This window comes from Arachis hypogaea, chromosome 7 (genome assembly GCF_003086295.3).
Source record: "Arachis hypogaea cultivar Tifrunner chromosome 7, arahy.Tifrunner.gnm2.J5K5, whole genome shotgun sequence".
In the NCBI taxonomy this organism is placed as follows: domain Eukaryota; kingdom Viridiplantae; phylum Streptophyta; class Magnoliopsida; order Fabales; family Fabaceae; genus Arachis; species Arachis hypogaea.
The window spans coordinates 4899285-4918695 of NC_092042.1; the positions used below are offsets into that span (position 1 = coordinate 4899285).

Here is a 19411-nt window from a genome sequence, read left to right on the forward strand (position 1 = left end):
ACTACATAAGAATCAATGATTGGAGTAATTAAAAAAATAGATTAATAAAAATTTGTTAAAGATAAAAGTGTCCAATCTAAACTTTTTCTAAATTTAGGTTTTTAATCAAACTCTTGTAATGAATGAATTAATGATTGAAATAGTAAATATGAAATTTAGAGCATTTCCAACGGGTAAAGAAATGGAGCCCTCTTACTGTACTGTCAGAGGAAAAAAAGAGATGGGGCGTTGGAGAGGAATTCATTTGAGTTCCTTCACGCAATTCAAGGTGAGGGAGTCTGTCAGAGGAAAAAAAGAGATGGGGCGTCGGAGAAGAATTCATTTGAGTTCCTTCACGCAATTCAAGGTGAGGGAGTCTCTCTGAATGGGACTCTCATTAACCAATAAATAATTGCCAAATGGCAAGTGAAATAAAAAATAAATAATTATATAAAATATTAATTAATTAAATAATTATATTAATTAATTTAATAATTATATTATATAATTAAATAATAATTAATTTAATAATAATTATAATGATTAATTAAATTAAATATTAATATTTTTATTTAATTAATAATTTATATTAATTAATTAACTAATAATTAATTAAGTAATTAAATTATAATTAATTTATTAATAATTTATATTAATTATTTATATCATAATTAATATTAAATATTTTTTATATTTATATTATTATATTAATTTAGCCATTGCAAAACTAGCCGTTGTAAAAATAGTCGTTAGAAGCTAGCCGTTACTATGTTACCGTTATTATTAATAAATTAATATTTTGTTACTTTATATATACCACTTAGATACACTTCTATTCTCACACTCTCTACTACTCTTCTTCATCTTCTTCCAAGTTTACAAAATCAAAATTCTGCTACTATTATTTTTTGTTCGAAAAAATGGATCCAAACCAACTCAACTCTTTCTTCAATTACTTACAAAACTTTCCTCAAATTCCAAATACCCAACAATCTCAAACCTCAAACTCTCAAGTTCCAAATCAAAATTTCATACTACCAAATACATTTCAAAATCCAAATCCACAAAATCTTTCTAATTTCAATTTTCAAACTCCTTATAATAATCAATTTCCTATATTCCAACCGCAAAATCAAGATTCACAAATACCCCATTTTCCATTTTCATCCATATTTAACCCCTCTATCGGAAATGTTACTCCAACTTCCTTGCCGTTTCCAACTCAATTTTGTGCATCAAGACATAACTCATCTGGTGTTGGTGGCTCTTCTAACCCATCCTCTCAGACTCCTATACAATCTAGTCCAAATTCGCAATATTCAGATTTTGCCAACCCTCGTGGATTAGATGCTATCGACATCAATGATGATGATATTGAAGATTGGAGGCAAGATAGTATTCAACACTGGCATTGGAAAGAGGATGAGATGCTGATCAGTGCATGGTTAAATATTTCAACTGACCCTATAGTTGGTACTGATCAAAAGGGAAAAACATTTTGGAGTCGAATTCATAGCTACTGTGCAGAATTTTGCTCCGACATGACAACGGGGGTAGTTGCATGTAAGAAACGATGGTATAAGATCAACAAGGCTGTTGCACAATTTGCTGGTTGCTACGATCAAGCTAGTCGAAACATAAGGAGTCGTTCGAACGCTGATGATATAAAGGAGTTGGCTTATAAACTTTATTCCATAAATTATGGTAAAAAATTTACTTTTGAGAGATATTGGAACATGCTTCGGTTGGAGCAAAAATGGAGAAGCCAACTACCTACACAGAGTGGTGGCTCAAAGAGAACCAAGGTTAATGCAACTCGAGCATACTCATCCTCATCAAACCCAGAAACACCGTTGGCTGACGAACCCGGTGTGGACTCTCCCGTTCGCCCACAAGAATCAAAGAAGAGCAAGCGAAAAGGTAAGGAAAAAGCACAGATGTCTGAAGATTTGAGCGAAAGAAAATCATCGATTGTCAAAAAATTATCTCTCATGGAAGATATTAAGAATGTTAGAGAAAAGGAACTAATGGATAGGGAAAAAGAAAGAGAAGAGGAGAAGGAACATAGAGCAAAGATTATGGCAATCAAAGAGAAGGAGTTACAAATTCAAGCGGCAATGAAAGAACAAGAATTACAAACTCAAGCAGCAATGAAAGAAAAAGAATTACAAACTCAGAGGTATATTAAAGAAATGGAGATAAAAGCAAAAGAAAGGGAAATGAAAAGGATGGCCAAGGAAAGGGAAAGGGAGATGGATATGCAAATACTTAATACTGACACGTCTACAATGAGTGAAAAACGACGAGCTCTTCATGAGATTGCATGTGAGAAAATAATCGCCAAGTGGTTTACTTAATGGTTCCTTGTATTCGTAGACTTATGTAGTATGTTCTTATTTTTATTGCGTATTACTGGTTTATGATGTAGTTTGTTTTATTTATTTCTGATGTAAGTTTTTAAATTAGTCAATATTATTGTGCCCTTATTGTTCATGAAAGTGACCGTTGCAAAACTAGCCGTTGCAAAAATAGCCGTTAACTAGCCGTTAAGGTACTTATTGCAGACACACTTATAAATATCAACTATCAATAACTCTGCAACTCCACTTCAACTCTTGTTTCTCACCTCGAAAGAGAACTAAAAATTACATTTCTAAATATGGCTAGAAATTTTGATGATATGTTTAATGAGGCTTTGTATGGCAAAAGAAGACGGCAAGATAACACAGTCATAGATAATTGGATCGATGAGTGTTTACTCCAAGATTCAGAAGAAGAAGATATCGATAGAAGCTCTATCCCAATTACTCGTAGATGGATCAACAAAGATCGAGAAGTAGGACATGATCGCCTTTATCAAGATTACTTTGCAGATGAACCAGTGTATAACGCTGACATTTTCCGACGGAGATTTCGAATGAGAAGACATGTGTTCCTTCGGATAGTAGTTGCTCTCTCAAACGTCTATCCGTATTTCCAACAGAGGGTTGATGCAACTGGAAGAAGGGCTTGTCACCACTCCAGAAATGTACCGCTGCGCTATGGATGTTAGCATATGGCGTAGGAGCTGATGCTGTTGATGATTATGTGCGCATAGGCGAGAGCACTACAATTGAATGTTTGGAAAAATTTGTTGAAGGTGTCATTTCGGTGTTTGAGGATGAATACTTGCGAAAACCCAAACCAAATGATGTACAACGTCTGCTACAAATGGCGGAGGGTCGTGGCTTCCTTGACATGTTGGGTAGCATTGACTGCATGCATTGGCAATGGAAAAATTGTCCAAAGGCGTGAAAAGGTATGTACATGAGTGGTTATCGTGGGGTTGCAACCATAGTACTTGAGGTTGTAGCATCTTCAGACCTCTGGATATGGCGTGCGTTCTTTGGAGTTTCTGGTTCAAATAACGATATCAACGTGTTAGATCGTTCTCCAGTATTCGATGATATCCTAAACGACCGTGCTCCGGAGGTAAATTACACTATTAATGGTAATAATTATACTATGGGATACTATTTTGCAGATGGTATTTATCTTGAATGAGTCACATTTGTCAAATCAATCTCAAAGCCACAAGGGGAGAAACGCAAGTTATTTGCACAATACCAAAAAGGGCAAAGAAAAGATGTGGAGCGAGCATTCGGCGTGTTGCAAGCACGCTTTGCAATTATACGTGGTCCAGCTCGTTTTTGGGAAAAGAAGAAGCTTGCCAACATAATGAGAGCTTGTATTATATTACATAATATGATTGTTGAGGATGAAAGAGACATTTATGCAGGAAATTTTGCTCAGGGCTTAGAGTATGATGCTGTCGAAAATGGCTTATCACAACCTTAGCTGGGAGAAGAAGATTTCGCACCATACTATCAATTTCTCCAAAGAAATGTCCAACTTCGAAATAGGCAGCAGCATAGACAATTGAAAGAGGACTTGATTGAACACATATGGCAATTTCACAATGTTTGTTGTCAACTATAAAGCTTAATTATGTTTTTCTTGGTATTAAGTAATTTTATAAATTAGTGTAACCCCGAATTATATATTGTGTATTATTATTATATATGAATTTATTTAATATTAATATCTTTTAATAATAAACTATTTATAAATTTATAAATTTAATTACATTATTAAAAAAATTAATTATATTAATTTCAAGTATTTTAATTAATTAATTAAGTAGGATCACAATATGGACTAAAGTTAGTTCCTCCTAATAGAGAAGAAAGAGATATTTTGAATTCTTATTTATTGTTTATGACACAAAAACTGATGTAAAATTACTTTTTATGACAAATAGACCATAAACAAAAATTGGGATGAGTTTCTACTGAAAATGGTCTTAAGTTTAACCCAAAAAAATAACATAGTCTGGCTGGTGTTCTCTTCCTTAGACAAAGCAAGCCACGTGGCCATTCCGCGTGGGGCCCACAATTGAAGGAATGGTCGGTGGATTTAATCATCAGCGTGACCCTGAAAGACTATACAGATATTAAGACTTCAATCAAATCAACGGCTCTGCATTTTTCACATTTTCGACGTCACATCTCTGACCGTTCAATCCTCTTATGCACTCTTCGAAGCTTTGATTTTTTTCTTTCCTACAAAATCTTCATCTTTTCTCCGTCTTACTCATTCACTTCACACTTCACACTTCACACTGATAATCTCTCTTTCTATCTCTGTTTATCACTTCACTGATCTCATTTCAGGTACTTCTTTAACTACTCTTCTGTTTATTCTATGATCTCAGCTCAATAGTTCATACTTTAATTTTAGATTTTTTTCTTTTAATTTAATTTATTTTTGGTGTTGCTGCCTTGTGATCTGGTTAGTTGACTTGCATTTACCTTGTGATCCTGTGGATTAAAAAAATCCTAGTTTGATTACTCGGAAGTTCATTAACTATGAAGCCATCACATGATGATTTTTATTTTTTATTTTTTTTAGTACACTGCTACGCTGATCTGGATAATAAGTATTTGTAGCATTGTTTGGGGATCCGTGATCTGAAGTTTGGATTTTTGACTACTATGAATGTGATCTAGATTGTTGTAGTGTTTGATTTTGGCAAATGATTAATCACTTGGTTAAGTTCTGAAATGTTGTTTGCATTGATTATGTTCTATTGCAATTGGATTTACTTTGATTTTGAATTTGATCTGCTGCAATTGGATCTTGGCCAAGGCTAATTGGTTTACCGTTTTCTGCTTAGAAACATGTCGACGTCTGACAAGCCGGAAGTAGTGGAAAGGGGTACTAAGGATGAGAAGCACAAAGATGATGATAAAGAGGAGGGTGAGAAGGGTGGATTTATTGAGAAGGTGAAGGATTTCATTCATGACATTGGTGAGAAGATTGAGGGGGCTATAGGGTTTGGGAAGCCAAGTGCAGATGTTAAAGCAATCCACATTCCCAAGATCAATCTTCACCAGGCAGACCTTGTTGTTGATGTGCTTGTAAAGAATCCTAATCCGGTGCCGATCCCTCTGATTGACATAAACTACTTGGTTGAGAGTGATGGAAGGAAGCTAGTGTCTGGATTGATACCGGATGCTGGCACAATTCATGCGCATGGAGAGGAGACTGTCAAGGTTCCGGTTACTTTGATTTATGATGACATTAAGCAAACATATGATGATATTCAACCGGGGAGCATCATTCCTTATAGGTTGAAGGTTGATCTCATTGTCGATGTTCCGATCTTGGGGAGGCTGACTCTACCTCTGGAGAAGACTGGAGAAATCCCCATACCTTACAAGCCAGATATTGATCTTGAGAAGATCCATTTTGATAAGTTCTCTTTCGAAGAGACAGTTGCAACTCTTCATTTGAAATTGGAAAACAAGAATGATTTCGACCTTGGCCTCAATACGCTTGATTATGAGGTTTGGCTTGGTGATGTCAGCATTGGAGCTGCTGAACTCACCAAGTCTGCGAAAATCGAGAAAAGTGGCATTAGTTACATTGATATTCCAGTTACCTTTAGGCCCAAGGATTTCGGCTCTGCATTGTGGGACATGATTAGAGGAAAAGGTACAGGTTACACCATGAAAGGGAAAATTAATGTTGACACTCCCTTTGGAAAAATGGACTTGCCCATCAGCAAAGAAGGCGGTACTACCCGTCTCAAGAAGAAGAAGGAAGATCGTGATTATGATGATGATGATGACGATGACGACGAGGTTTGTTAACTTCTCTTAGCTTTTTCCTTTGTCCTACGTTTTTTAGTTTTTGCATGTATGTGTTGGTGTATTTGCTTGTTTGATAACTCTTTTTCCCCCCTTTTTAATTATTGCAGGAGTGAAGTAGAAATTGTGGCAAGTTAATAGAAGATGTTGTTTTATTTGCAGCATATTTCTATTACAATGTCAATAAGAAGGGACTTAGAGGCATTACTTTTGATTTCTGTTGGTTAATGATGTATCTTGAGAGATTAAGTTGATATTTTGAAATAGTGATGTATCTTAAGATATCAAGTTGATAGTTGAATTATGTACTCTTGTCTTGTTGTGGATATGTGCTCCTTTCTCTTCAAACCAATGATCTTGTTTTATGTACTGATTGATGATATGCTTTGCAAATCTTTGTTTTTCTCTTTGCTTTTCAAATTAATCAACAGATGAAATGAATTCAGATTAAAGAAACCACTTGCAGGTTCTGAAACTAGCAGGAATTTGATGCAACACTTGTTGTTGCACTGTGCTTATGAAAAACTAGCACAGCATTGTGATTATTTTACTTTTATTTACAACATAACAACACAAACTACAAAACCTAAGGGTGGCAACTAGGATCTATGAGTTAGGCTGTGGCATTTTCTGTTGCTGCACAACTAAAATTGTAGCTTTAGAATTGGTATCTGGTGATGCAAGCAAATCCCCAATTGCACCTAACTCTGAGAACTCAGTCCATTTTTCAAGTGCTGCTGTAAGAGATGATTTGACACCATGGCGTCTCCCAACTATGAAGTAATCATGCTCAACAGCTATAGTCTGAATGAATCTTTGGGTTTGTGAAGGATCCTCAATTAATATTCTTTCATATGCAACATTGTCAACAGTTCCATAACACCCCTTCACACTCTGTAGCACCTCTTCATCAAGCATAATGTCCCAATTGCTGGACTCATTCTGTGTTCCAACCAAATGGTACACAACCAATTTATAATGAAGTTCTGTGATTGCCCTTTTAGCAAGGGACAATGCTTCTCTATCATCTGAACCCCCCAAGAAGATCATGGCTATGTGCTTTGATGCAATGTCACAAGGCCCTTTATTCACAAGAATGGCAACCGAGCATGGTGATTTTTCAAGTACCTTGTTGTTCAGGGTCCGTATGCTCTCTTCGGTTGAATCAATAGAACCGTCGTCGGCCCATCTGATATGAAACGGAAGGAGGATGAGGGATGCAACCTTGTCCAGGGCAAGATGGCAGATATCTTCGTACATGAGGCGCTGTGGCGATACGGCAGTGTAGGTGTTCACTTCTACTGTGGCGTTCTCATGCTTGAAGAGGTCAAAGGCGAGCATGATATCGCCGGAGTAGTTGTGACTTCTGCTGACTGACTCTTGGAGCTGGTGTGAGATAAAGATGGGGGTGGCACTCCCAACTAGCTCTATGAGGTGCAGTATTTCCACCTGAAGAGGGCTAGTTGTTGTTGGACAACAAAGATACAACATATTCTTGATCATATTCACATGATATGGTTTTTGGATGCATGCAACAATCCTAAGATCTGAATTTGGTTTCAAATGCAAAATGTCTCTTTTTTGGTACCCTGCATATTTCCTTGAAGGGTCATATAAGGACTTGATACCAATATATGCAGTGCTTCCAAGTATCAATGCAGATACAAACAGTGTAGCAACTGTTGAACTATTCAATGTCTGCAATATCAAAATGATGCCTTGTGAGCATAGCAAAAGAATAAGGAGGAGGAAAAGAAAAACACTATCTGCATGAAAATTGGAGTGTAGAATTGATTATTACCCCTGATTCATACAGAAACAGGTAGACACTAAAATCCACAACACCTTTGCAGCATAAGATTAGACCAAGGCAGATAGTATCCCTTGTTGGTATCTTGCAAAAGATGCAAATTATTGTGCACAATAACATCTTGATCAAATGGACTATCAATATGACTGCTGTTGTAGCCACTGCCATAGCAGGGTCATCCCCTATTTTGTTAAGATCTACCTTCATGGCGGCAGCAGTCACGAAGAGTGGCAGAAAGAACCATACATTGATCAACTCAAATTGCTTGACTAGCTCAGATCCTAATGGAGGACCTTCCGGCACGACGAATCCTAACATCACAATTCCAAATATGATGGGTAGGTTGGCTTCTAGTGCAAAACACCCTATGATAAGAGCCGAGAGGACCATGGCAAAGGTGTATATCTTCCTCACCGGCCTTCCTTCCGGGGTGTTCTTGGCCACCCACTTCATTGTAGGGCGGCCGATGAGAGGAACTAGGACTACAATAGCAAAATACACTGCCAAGCCACTAGCCATTTTTTTTGCATCATATTTTTCAGCTTGGCTCTTGGTAAAGATAATGCTTAGTGAATTCATTATGGCAGTAAGGAAATCGCTGGAAAGCGCTGTTGTCAACGCAATGCGTCCGAGTTCAGAGTTCAAGATGTCTAGTTCAGAGAGGCAGGAAGCTATGACAACAAAGGAACAGCCAGCTTGGGTAATCACGACCAAATTCAATGTTTCCCCGGGTCCGGCGACTTCTTGCCAGACAGTTCTTGTTCCAAAAGATATGCTCAAACAGATGACTAGAGGTCCAACTACTGCAGCAACCGCCATTGCCCAAGGTTTCATACCACTTCTTGTTATCATGCTAAAATCCATTTGCACAGAATTCAGAAACATGTAGAATGTGTAGCCAACCAATGAAATTAGCCCCAATACTTCTTCAGTTCCATAAGGAAACACCATCATTTTGTATTTGTTCAACCAATCTATATTCAATGAAGGGCCTAGAACAAAGCCAACCTGAAAAATTGAAGACGGTAATGTAAACAGATTTTGAATTTTAATCCTTGTGATGCAAGTAATGATGAAATTTATCTTCATTTCTTCATGTGCAAAATGAGAGATAGACAGAAGAGATTGAGCATACCAACACCTGCGAAACGAAATAGGGGAACCCGAATCGCTTGAGAACGAAATGAAAGCAATGCATGAGGGTGAAAATAACGCAAATTTGCATCTCTAACAATGTCAAACTTGACTGCAAAGGAAAGTTGCCGGATTTTTCGTTGGCCCAGATGCCGTCGGACACTATTTTGGGTGGTATATGGAGACAAACTTCATAGATAGTGGATTTCTGTGTTGACTCTATCACTCTCACTTGCTTGAAAATTGTTTGGTTTATCTCCATTGTTGTCAATCCAATGATGAGGACTATTGCAAGATCATGAAATGTGCATTGGCTATGAAGAACACAACCAGAGTGTTTGTAAGATGCATGCAAAGTTGAATGAGAAGAGACTTTTTAATATTAATAGTCTTCATATTATTGCAAGTTTGTTAGTATTTTGCGTTACATATTATCATGTCAAGTAATGTTTGAGCAACGGAATTAACTAATAACTACTACCAGAATTCTATGATTAATTATTAGTTAATACTCACATTTATTTATTTATTTTTTTTGTTAACTGGTTATAGCTGTTAAGTGTTAACGATCCCCCAAATCAAGAAAACAGTTGGAAGTAAATTGTCATAAATCATATGCCTACTCAACTACTAAGACAAAATCCCAGCTATAACTAGTTACAACAGTTCTTAAGCTAAACAATTTTGACGTTTTTGTATGCCAACGTTAATCTATGCTTACGCATTATGTCTTTTTTTAGTACACAATCTGTTACTTAGCTTGCTATAATTTATATTTTAATCTTGCCAGAATATCGTTAACATCCTTGTGTAACACATTCAAATATATAACTAATCTTTTCAATACATATGATTTTCGGATATTATTACTATATATATTTTAAAAAAAAAATTGTTCTTTTCCCCTCATTTCTAATTAATATCGCGGCATTGAAAGAGTTATAACATTTTCAAATCATAACGGATAATTATCTTCATTATCCTATTTAATTTGATAATTTCAGGAAATTTTATTAACGGATAAAATTGTTCTAACCAATTATTAGGATAAAAAAGAATATATATAAGTTCAAAATTATAGCCGAAATATATATATACATGTGTTATGTCAAATAATATATTCAAATAGGTTTTTTTTTTTTTTTGGACGGGAAATAGGTTAAACTATCTAATAGAATTTCAGTTAATATGATAGATACCATTCTAATTGTTAATAGTCCACCCAAACGTCAAAAGACATCATTTCTACCTTGATTTGTTAAAAGGAAGAGTAAATAGACATTTTGGAATAGACATTTTGCCACCTAAGACTCCATTTTTGAATGCTAGAGAATGGAGTTATCTTAATTTCTTCTATTCTTAATGGCAATACTGGAAATGACGAAAGAATTAGAGTTGCTATTCTACTAATTTATTTGTATTTCTGTTTTCTGTTTTATGCTCCACTTTGTTAGGTAGAAAAAAAAAAACTTTTGACAAAATAAACTTTAACATTTGATTTTGACAAAATAACCCTTGAAAAATATATTTCAATCGACAAAGTGGCCATCTAAAAGGAATATGGCCGGAATACGTTACAATTGAAAAGTCCATATATATGTTGGTATGCATAATCAGAATTTGATGATCTTCATGAAAAAAAGAAACATATTTCAATTGTATTAGAATTGCGCCCATATCGAGCAACTCTCATTCACATGATTTTTTTAACAACTGAAGTTCCTGAGGGCGTGAAAACACAACCCCAGAAATATATTCCGGAATTTCATAGAAAGTAAAATTTTGACTAATATCAACGTACATCATCCTCTCTAACATGATTTGGAATCAATTTAACTATCCAAATCCTTGATCTAACTATGGTGTGGGAAAAAAAATGTTGTGATCGGCCAACGAATATGTATATGTGCCTGGCATCCAAAACAAAATTGGGTATCAAGTTGAATAAAAGAAGGCATTGAAACCTTAAGAATGAAAGTTAACTGATGCGCTATCGGCGTCTCAACATCGGAACTATGCAGTCATAATCCCTCTTCATGCGCGAAGTCACAGTTAACTTGTAACCAGTTTGCAGGCCAGGCCTAGCCAAATCAATTAAATCCTCTCGCAAACTGTCAATGACAATACTGATTTAGCAATGTTTGCTTTTTTCACATGATGAAAGAATATTACATAGATGTAACAAACAAACATGAGACACCCATAAGAGAGAGAGAGAGAGAGACGTACCAATGCCACTCTCCAGAATCTTCTGCATGTTTCTTGACAGAATAATACAGGCTATTCAAGCTATAGAGTACCAATCCAAACATACATTGTGCATCTTTCTCCTGCAATGAACATGTGACATTACTTTTCTCCCGGGATGATTCATTTAAATTAAGTCAACAAATGAATACACTATTGTAAGTCGCTAATTCAAGGGTAAAATGAGGAGAGTTTTTCATATGTCAAGAAATGTGATACCCAAGCAACAAATTGGGTCATATGTACTGGTAAACAAAATCCGAGGACAAGAACAAGCAAATGAAGGGCCACTACAACATCCTCAAACAAATTACTCTAGATGAAGTTCCCACATATTTGGATGGCACCATCGGAACAATGCTGTTCGGTAAGAAAATGTTAAAAATGTTTTTATTTGTTTTTTTTCTTTTGTTTCTGATTAGTGTCATACACTAGTTTTTCTAGAAGAGTGAGCAACATTGTCAGCTAATCAAGAAGAAATCATGCTTAGAGATATATATGATTCAACAAACAGTCAGGTTAGTTTCTTACCGATCCTTGCTCAACAAAATTTTGGTACTGCATAATCCTCTTTTCAACCTCTATAACAACTAGCCTCCTCTGAATCCGAGCAATTCTACCTCTTCCCTCAGCTTTCTTATCCTGAATTACCATGATAGGGTATTAGATAATGTTTCACATGAATAACAGGTAAATTTCTAATACCTCATAACTCGACAAACACAGTCACCTAAACCCAACAAGGCTTGTATTGAAAAGTAATTGGAAATTATATCGTCAGACTAAAATGAGTTAGCAAAGAAACTAAAAATTTTATAATAAGAGAAAATTATCAAACAGATAGCATCCTCCAATCAATCTGATGTAAACAATGTAATTAAGATAAGGGTTTAGGGAACTTGCCAGTTATATATAGACTTAAGGTATTTTGTGACTTTTGACTTCTAAAAAAAAGGTAATATGTTATGTTATCAGAACGATCAAGGAGTAGTTTTGACCTCATCTCATTATAGTTAAGATATATGTTACCATTAAAAGGCAATGGATTATCTAATCAATTGACAAAACATAAACAAGTTCTGGTCGTATTCGATACTCCAAAAGTTATGCTCTAACTTGAAAGCATTATTGCTCCCGTCAATTTAATTAGTCTATGGTGCAGCATTACCCCAGACCACAATATTCATATTCTGTAATTGGACTTTTCAGTTTGGAGTGCATATTAGCTTTTGTAAGAGCTAAGAACTAAGACATGAGTTTGTGATTTTGTTCAAACTATTAAAAGAAAGAAGAGAGAAAAAAGAGGGGGGGGGGGGGGGGATCACCTGTTTCAACCATGCACGCACTAACATGATGAGTAAGAGAGAGAGAATGAAAGCAGGTAATGCAGCTAGAATTGCAAAGTTAATTTCATTTGCTCGTAGAATTTGGTCCAGCTCCAGCATTGCCCTGGTCAAAATATCATTTTTATCAACTAAAACAATGAGAAGTACTCACTTAAATGTTTGGATTTGTAAAACTCACGTTTCAATATCCAATTTAAGCTTCTGAATCTGTAACAACAGATAATGAAATTAATTATCAACAACTACTAAAATATACATTGCATATAATATATAAATAGTAAACTACACTACCTGAATAAGCAGAGCCTCTGCCAACTCTCCACCTATAAGGTTTTGAATAGGATGCCTGATTTCCTTCTCATACCTACATTTATAAATGCAAATATTAAACCATGATACTTAAGTAACAAATACTACAAAAACAAAGTGATCACTATGAAACTAATCATCATTATTATTATTTATAATCTATTTCAATCTTTCATGATAACAGATAAGATTTAAGAGATTTTTAATGCAAATAACTTATAAATATCCTTGTCCTCTTGTTAAATCAAAATCTAACAATAACTTTGTATACATTCAAACATTGAGAATCTATATAAAAATAAAATAAAAAATCATAAATAAAAAAAGAAACCCAGGGTAGATTATTCTAAACTAGTATGTCTCAAAGCAGAAGTTTAAACAGGAACAGCACAATGCTTAAAATTATTTTCCTATGCGAATTCATATATTTTTCTAACTATTAATATACAGTTATTTAATCTGGAATAGCTTACTTAAAACCGTAAGTCAAAAACACGTTAGCAGAAGATATAACAATACAGCTATTATGTGCCCAGGAAAAATGATACAGCCATTTAATCAAATACCAGATCAAGTGTTCTTCATAAAAGCACCTATACCCTTCATTGTAAAACGGTCTAAGTGAAAAATCAGAGAGTTGGAGACCAAAACAGTGCCTTCACTCCTCAAGTCCCAAAGGGATAGAGTTGGAAATCCATTTCAGTAGGTATTAACCAAAAAGAAACAGAACTTCTTCTGAGATATAATGAACTGTACACCTATAGTTATAAAGACGATGCACTTTTTTTTCCTTGGGATAAGAGAATAATTATACTGACAGGAAGAAAGAACCTATCAAAAGATTAGTCATAAGAGGATAGGAGATCCTCTATACAAGAACCAAAAAACTTGCATCCTTGCACATGGACAAATCATATATCTCTTTCATAGTTCACAAAAACCTTACCATTATATTATGACTATATTTTGAGATAGTTCTAAATGTGACATATTCCAATTATAGGCAAGGAAACACCTATGTTACCTAGACATGACTATCTCGAGCATTTCCTGATCTGAAGCATTCTCTGGAAACTTCTGACCCTTTGCCCTCTCGCTGAAAGCCAACAACATTCTGTGCAGAAAGTTTAAAGAAAGTTGCTAAGATAGCAATATCCAAGCAGAATGTTGGTAACAAACACTGAATAGATTTACAGTGACGGTACAAAATAAAGCTTCAAAACATCATTTAATAATAATAATAATAATAATAATAATAATAATAATAATTAAAAAAAATAGCTGAGAGTAGATCATTGAACCATCAGGATTAGAAAAATTATCATCCTACATTCACTGGTGTGAATTTCAATAAGAAACTGAAATTTTCTTTTCATTCATGCATTGTTTTTCTTTTATAAATATTGTGTACAGAGCATCAAAATAAAAAACAGTAAAAATCTGTTCCTTTAAGTTGTATACATATCTGATTTTTGAGTATAGAAAAAGAGGGACAATGTGTGTAACCAACAACCTGTGCAGTTTGTCAGAAGTCAACTCCAGCTCTGCAGGGTCCATAATACTCTGCTTCTTGAATGTCTCGAATAGATCATCTTTGATGGACAAAATCTGGATATCCATTGAACTATAAGAGGCTTATAAGTTATAATTTTATGCTACTTTATGATTCGTAATCTTTAGTGATGATTTCAAAGGATGTAATTTAGTTACAACTAATAGCTTTTAAGGAATTATGGAAGTATAAGTACAAGTAAAATATAGATAGTAAAATAAAGAATTTAATTTTGATGGGGAGTCAGTGTAAAGCAATTCTACACGTGCATCCAACTATGTATTGTCACATCAGCAAAATAACCACCTTTTAGTTTGACTGCGTGAATGATTATCCAAAAGAACGGATGTGATTGGACAATTGTGTAGAAGTTTTACACTGTCAGTGTATCAAAATTAAATTTATAAAATAAAATAAAAATATTACAAGCTTAAATTAAGATGGGAAATAACAATCTAAATATTGTCTTTATCTCTGATGGATTTTAATTGTATTCTACCTAAGTGCATCAGAAATCAACTAGACTATAGAAAATATCAATCATTGTTCCACTCCTCTTTGAATGGAGAGGAGAGGCAGGAAGAATATAGAAGACAAGCCATTTTCTCCACTGTTTGTAGAACATGATCCTTTAGGAATAAATTATTATCAAATACGTCTTGTTGATACTATTTATGTTGTTGTTGCTAATTATCAGTAGATTAAGAGCAAAAATCAGGTTGAGTAAACTGAATAATGGGAACTAGACTTCGAATCTCATAAGGGCATCTCGAGTTCAAGCCCCCTTTACTTTGTCCAAGAGTATTTTCACATAGAGAAAAAGAAGATGGGGGAAAATGCATGATAGTTAGTATTAGTCAAGAACTGTACCGGTTGTTCCACGTGATCCTTATAAAAGCCAACTGTAGAATCCTTTGCTTTTTGAACCCAATTATCAAGATCAGAACTTCCCATCAAACTACTATGTCGCAGGAGCCAAATGGAACAGGCAGACAGACCAATTGCACCACATGTATAGCCGATCCAATATTGGGTTATTTTCCTTGGTTTTCTGTGGTTGATAACCTGAAAAAAAATAGAAACAAAAAATTCCAGCTAAGAATTTTGTCGAAGTCATTCATAAACCAACTAGTTTTACCCTAACAAATAGTTGATTCATTGTTCAACTCATGAAACTCCATATATATATAGTAGGTTGAAGAAGCTGGATATTGACTCCAGTCAAGACAATTTTTCCATTTCAACAGCCTCTAAGGAACCAAGGAGGCAAGGCTGGAGGGAGGAGAGACTATAGAGGCTCAAGTAGTATCGAGCATGTATGTACTCATGAATTATAAAGTCCAACAAATAACACCTGATGGTAGGGTTACGATTTAACTTCTTCACAATTCACAAAGTTAAGAGAAAGGGTCCTAACAGTTGGTTCACAGGTGAAGACAGGAGAGACAGGGAGAGAATGTGATAAAATAACAAGATGAAAAGTTTGGTAAACCAACTCTGGGAAAAACCACAGTTGAAAACTATAATCAGTTAATCACCAACAAATATCTATCATTCCGATATCTGAGACAAGGAGACTCTAGTAATACATAGTGATTAAACAGCAATTCCTTTAGAGGACTCCGTAGTGTGTCTTTTGTAAATGTTACAGAAGAAAAATAGCTGAGTTCACGAGTGCTAAACAGCAATGGAAATAAACATTACCAATACTAAAAGAATTAGCTGTTGGAAATTGAACGATGAACTTATGAGGAATAGATCCTTTTTTATTCTTGCTCACAATCTTAAGTTACAAATAGTTTACAATTTATACTTTATACACAGTTTAACCATTAGAAGGCCAGTTTTATTAGTAGAACTCTAATATATAAACACTTTCTCAACTACCATACAAATATAAGAAAAAATTTATGACAGTCATCTCCTTGAGAAATTGACAAGACATCATAAGATAGAAGCTCTTACAAGAACAGATATGTAAGAATCCAGCTTTTGTAAATTTTGATATATAGAATTGATAGCATCCCTGATTTCACAATCTGTCCACTGGGAATCCTCCTGATTTATTTCCGGCAGCTTCCTAAACAGTAGTGGAATTGAATAGCTTCCATCAACAGAAGAATCAGTCTGAAAAGTGAATGTTGGTTCCAGGAAGAAAAGATTAAATATGGAAAAAAAATTTGCCAAATACAAGTTGAAATTTTACTGGAGTAAACTGTACTTTAACAAAATTTGGCCAACAGCAATGAGAATAACATGAAAAAGGAACAATTAGTTTATTCATGTATACCTGATGCGCTGCATGTAGGTGACCGATTGAACTTTCTAATATTGAGAACATTTCATTAAGCCTAACCAACAATGAAGGCAGCTTATGCTGTGGATCTTTCACCAACTCCTCTCCAATTTTATCAACTTCCACATAAAACTGAAAACCAAGTCAAGAGTTTAAGTCAACAACTGAAATCATAAGTTTATGTCTCAACTTGATGAAAATTACTTAATAACAAAACTACATTCCTTGATGTGATCGCAAAAAACAATTATTATAATGATTTAAAACTAAGGGGGGAATTTCAGCAGAGCACACCTGAGCTAAGAATGTTGCCAGAGCATATCTCAAGCTACTCAAAACCGTTACCCTCTCATGTATGTAAACAGACGCAGTCTGGCAAATATTCTGCACCAAAGATGCTTGAGCAGCATTTCCACGCAACAACTTAGCTGTTTCGTTGATAAAAGCGCTCGGACCCCTCTCAAAAACCATGAAATAAGCTTTACTAGCATCCGATTTCTGAACACATAAACAAGTTACAAGCATAACTGTTTGCAGAACACACATATTTGAATATCATGACTAAAGATGCTGAAAAACTGTAAATCTTAAAGAGTGTATCAAAACAAAATCATGATAATAACGAATGAAAACAATAAAATAAAATAAAACCTCTGATTTAGATTGCCAAAACTGGAGATTCTTCTCTATACTATGCAAGTTCAACAAAACATGTTCCAGTATATCCTCCAATACACCATGCACTCTAGATTCCTTTATGATCCTGCAAGATAACATCATCATAATCAAAACCTAAACCTAGCATTCATTGCACGTGAAAAAAAAAAAGCATTATACAACGCGGAGAAATTAAATTCACGAGTAGAATCGGAGCACGTGATTTCGATTTCAATTCAGCTAAAAGTTATCGGAAAATGAGAATGAGCATACATGGAAGAGTCGCGGAAATTGGAAGGGAGAGGAAGAGGTATGCATTGGCGGTGGTGGATTGATCGGAAAGGAGCGGCGAGGTTGGAGAGAAAGCGGAGGAGATTGGATGGATGGAAGGGGTAGAAAGCGCGAAGACGGTTGCGGAGGTAGTTGGAGTAGAGTGAGACGATGGCTACGTTGCTGGTTTCGGTTTCCGCCATTGGAAGCTGAGCTGCAAGCTCTTCGCGGCGGTTACAGTGTTGCTTGGGAAAGAGGAAGAAGAGAAAGATGTGGAAGCTTGTGTTGGATCACGTTTTGAATGTTTTGAACTTATTACCCCTTTTTCTGTTTAATTAAATCGTAGTTGACTTAGTTTTCGTTGTAATAAACTAAGGCTCCCACAAAGTTAGAAAAAACGTCTTTTTATAAAGATGTCTACGTGTCGTCATATAATTAGATGTTTTTAGTGAACCGATTTTTTATAAATTTTTTAATTAACCAAAATAAAACTAATTTTATATTAAAATCTGGTCAGATCAACCGATCTAACCGGTTCAATCAAAAACCGACTTAAAAAATGGTCAAATTCACTTTTCAACCCACCCCTTCCCCCTTACACTCACCCATCTCTCCTAGCACCCACCCCACCCCCCAATACGTGAATCATATATCGCTATCACCTGAAGTCTGAACCCATAGCACCTTCCTAACTCACCCTACCAAAACCCTAAGTTCTCTCTGCAACGGGTCTGCCGCGGTGCCGCCGCCGTCCGTGCTGTCGGCGCCTCTGCTTCCTCTATCGTAGTTCGGCGTCCTCCTTCCCCCTGTCGCCGTCCTTTCTGGATTCTCTCGAACTTGGAGCAGCTCGCCGCTGTGTCACCACTCGCTGTCGTCTCGCCGGGCGCCGTCCATGTCGCCGTCGAAGGTTAGCGGCGCTGCCTTCACTTCTTCGGTTCTTCTCTTCCTTTTATGTCCTGTTGTTGATTTTTGAATGTGGCCTTGTTGATTTTTGAATGTGAAACTGTGACTGGGTTAATGTGAAACTGTGACTGTGACTGGGTTAATGTGGCCTTGTTGATTTTCGCCCAGCTCCTCCTCTTTGGCGTTATTGTCACCGCACCTCCAGCGGTGGCAATAACATAGTACCACTGCTTTCTTTTCCCGTTTCTCTGCTTCAAGAACCCTAGTCATCACCTCAGGTTCTCTCTTTGCTCTGCTTTCTAGTCTATTTTCTTTAATTAGTTAGTTACTTAGAATTTGCATGTTGTTAGTGGATTTAAGCGGTTAAGATAGGTTAGGATTAGTTTAGTAGATCTTTGTTAAGTTGCAAGTGTTGGATTATGGCCATTATGGATTGAATTCCGCTGAAATCTGCTTGATTATGCTGAATTTCTGCATTGCACACCACATGCTTGGTTGAATGCCTATGTAATGTTTTGTATTTTATTTATGTGTTGTATCTACTATAAAGATTAAATTGCGAAAATGTTAGGCACACTGTTCTTGGATGAGGCACTTTTGGCTATATTTTGATGCTTGTTCAACTTACAATTCATTAGCACATTGATTTTGTTTTGTTTTGTCAACACCTATAGGATTTCTATGTTCATGATTCTTGAATTTTGGGTGAATCCTCAA

At 35.5% G+C, this 19411-nt stretch overlaps 3 protein-coding genes across 3 annotated transcripts; 1 reads left to right on the top strand and 2 right to left on the bottom strand.

The window, feature by feature from the left end:
- The first annotated feature begins 4352 nt into the window (after window positions 1-4352).
- On the top strand, window positions 4353-6563 carry LOC112702131 (uncharacterized). Its single transcript, XM_025753050.3, has 3 exons — window positions 4353-4691; window positions 5195-6164; window positions 6281-6563. Exons 2-3 carry the CDS (start codon window positions 5199-5201, stop codon window positions 6284-6286), a joined length of 972 nt encoding a protein of 323 aa, XP_025608835.1. The 5' UTR covers window positions 4353-4691; window positions 5195-5198; the 3' UTR covers window positions 6287-6563.
- A 213-nt stretch (window positions 6564-6776) lies between these two features.
- On the bottom strand, window positions 6777-9376 carry LOC112701017 (cation/H(+) antiporter 4-like). The gene is made up of 3 exons (XM_072198650.1): window positions 9116-9376; window positions 7972-8988; window positions 6777-7868 (listed from the first exon to the last, which is right to left on the bottom strand). The coding sequence occupies exons 1-3, from the start codon at window positions 9374-9376 to the stop codon at window positions 6777-6779; spliced, it is 2370 nt and encodes a 789-aa protein (XP_072054751.1).
- Window positions 9377-10743: 1367 nt separating this feature from the next.
- LOC112702132 (protein DGS1, mitochondrial) lies at window positions 10744-18148 on the bottom strand. The gene is made up of 14 exons (XM_025753051.3): window positions 17795-18148; window positions 17516-17627; window positions 17159-17362; window positions 16859-16996; window positions 16534-16695; window positions 15439-15633; window positions 14530-14624; window positions 14041-14130; window positions 12999-13071; window positions 12886-12914; window positions 12687-12810; window positions 11893-12003; window positions 11344-11444; window positions 10744-11225 (listed from the first exon to the last, which is right to left on the bottom strand). The coding sequence occupies exons 1-14, from the start codon at window positions 17992-17994 to the stop codon at window positions 11105-11107; spliced, it is 1755 nt and encodes a 584-aa protein (XP_025608836.1). The 5' UTR covers window positions 17995-18148; the 3' UTR covers window positions 10744-11104.
- Window positions 18149-19411: the final 1263 nt, after the last annotated feature.

Bases quoted from the DNA above. Each gene is read 5' to 3' on its own strand.
- LOC112702131 (XM_025753050.3), top strand. From the start codon at position 5,199: ATGTCGACGTCTGACAAGCCGGAAGTAGTGGAAAGGGGTACTAAGGAT.
- LOC112701017 (XM_072198650.1), bottom strand. From the start codon at position 9,376: ATGGAGATAAACCAAACAATTTTCAAGCAAGTGAGAGTGATAGAGTCA. The intron at 8,989-9,115 runs GTATGCTCAATC...TCAATTTTTCAG, and splicing joins ATTTCGTTTCGCAGGTGTTG to GTTGGCTTTGTTCTAGGCCC. The intron at 7,869-7,971 runs GTAATAATCAAT...TTGATATTGCAG, and splicing joins TGTTTCTGTATGAATCAGGG to ACATTGAATAGTTCAACAGT.
- LOC112702132 (XM_025753051.3), bottom strand. From the start codon at position 17,994: ATGGCGGAAACCGAAACCAGCAACGTAGCCATCGTCTCACTCTACTCC. The intron at 17,628-17,794 runs GTATGCTCATTC...GTTATCTTGCAG, and splicing joins AATTTCCGCGACTCTTCCAT to GATCATAAAGGAATCTAGAG. The intron at 16,696-16,858 runs GTATACATGAAT...TTCACTTTTCAG, and splicing joins ACCTACATGCAGCGCATCAG to ACTGATTCTTCTGTTGATGG.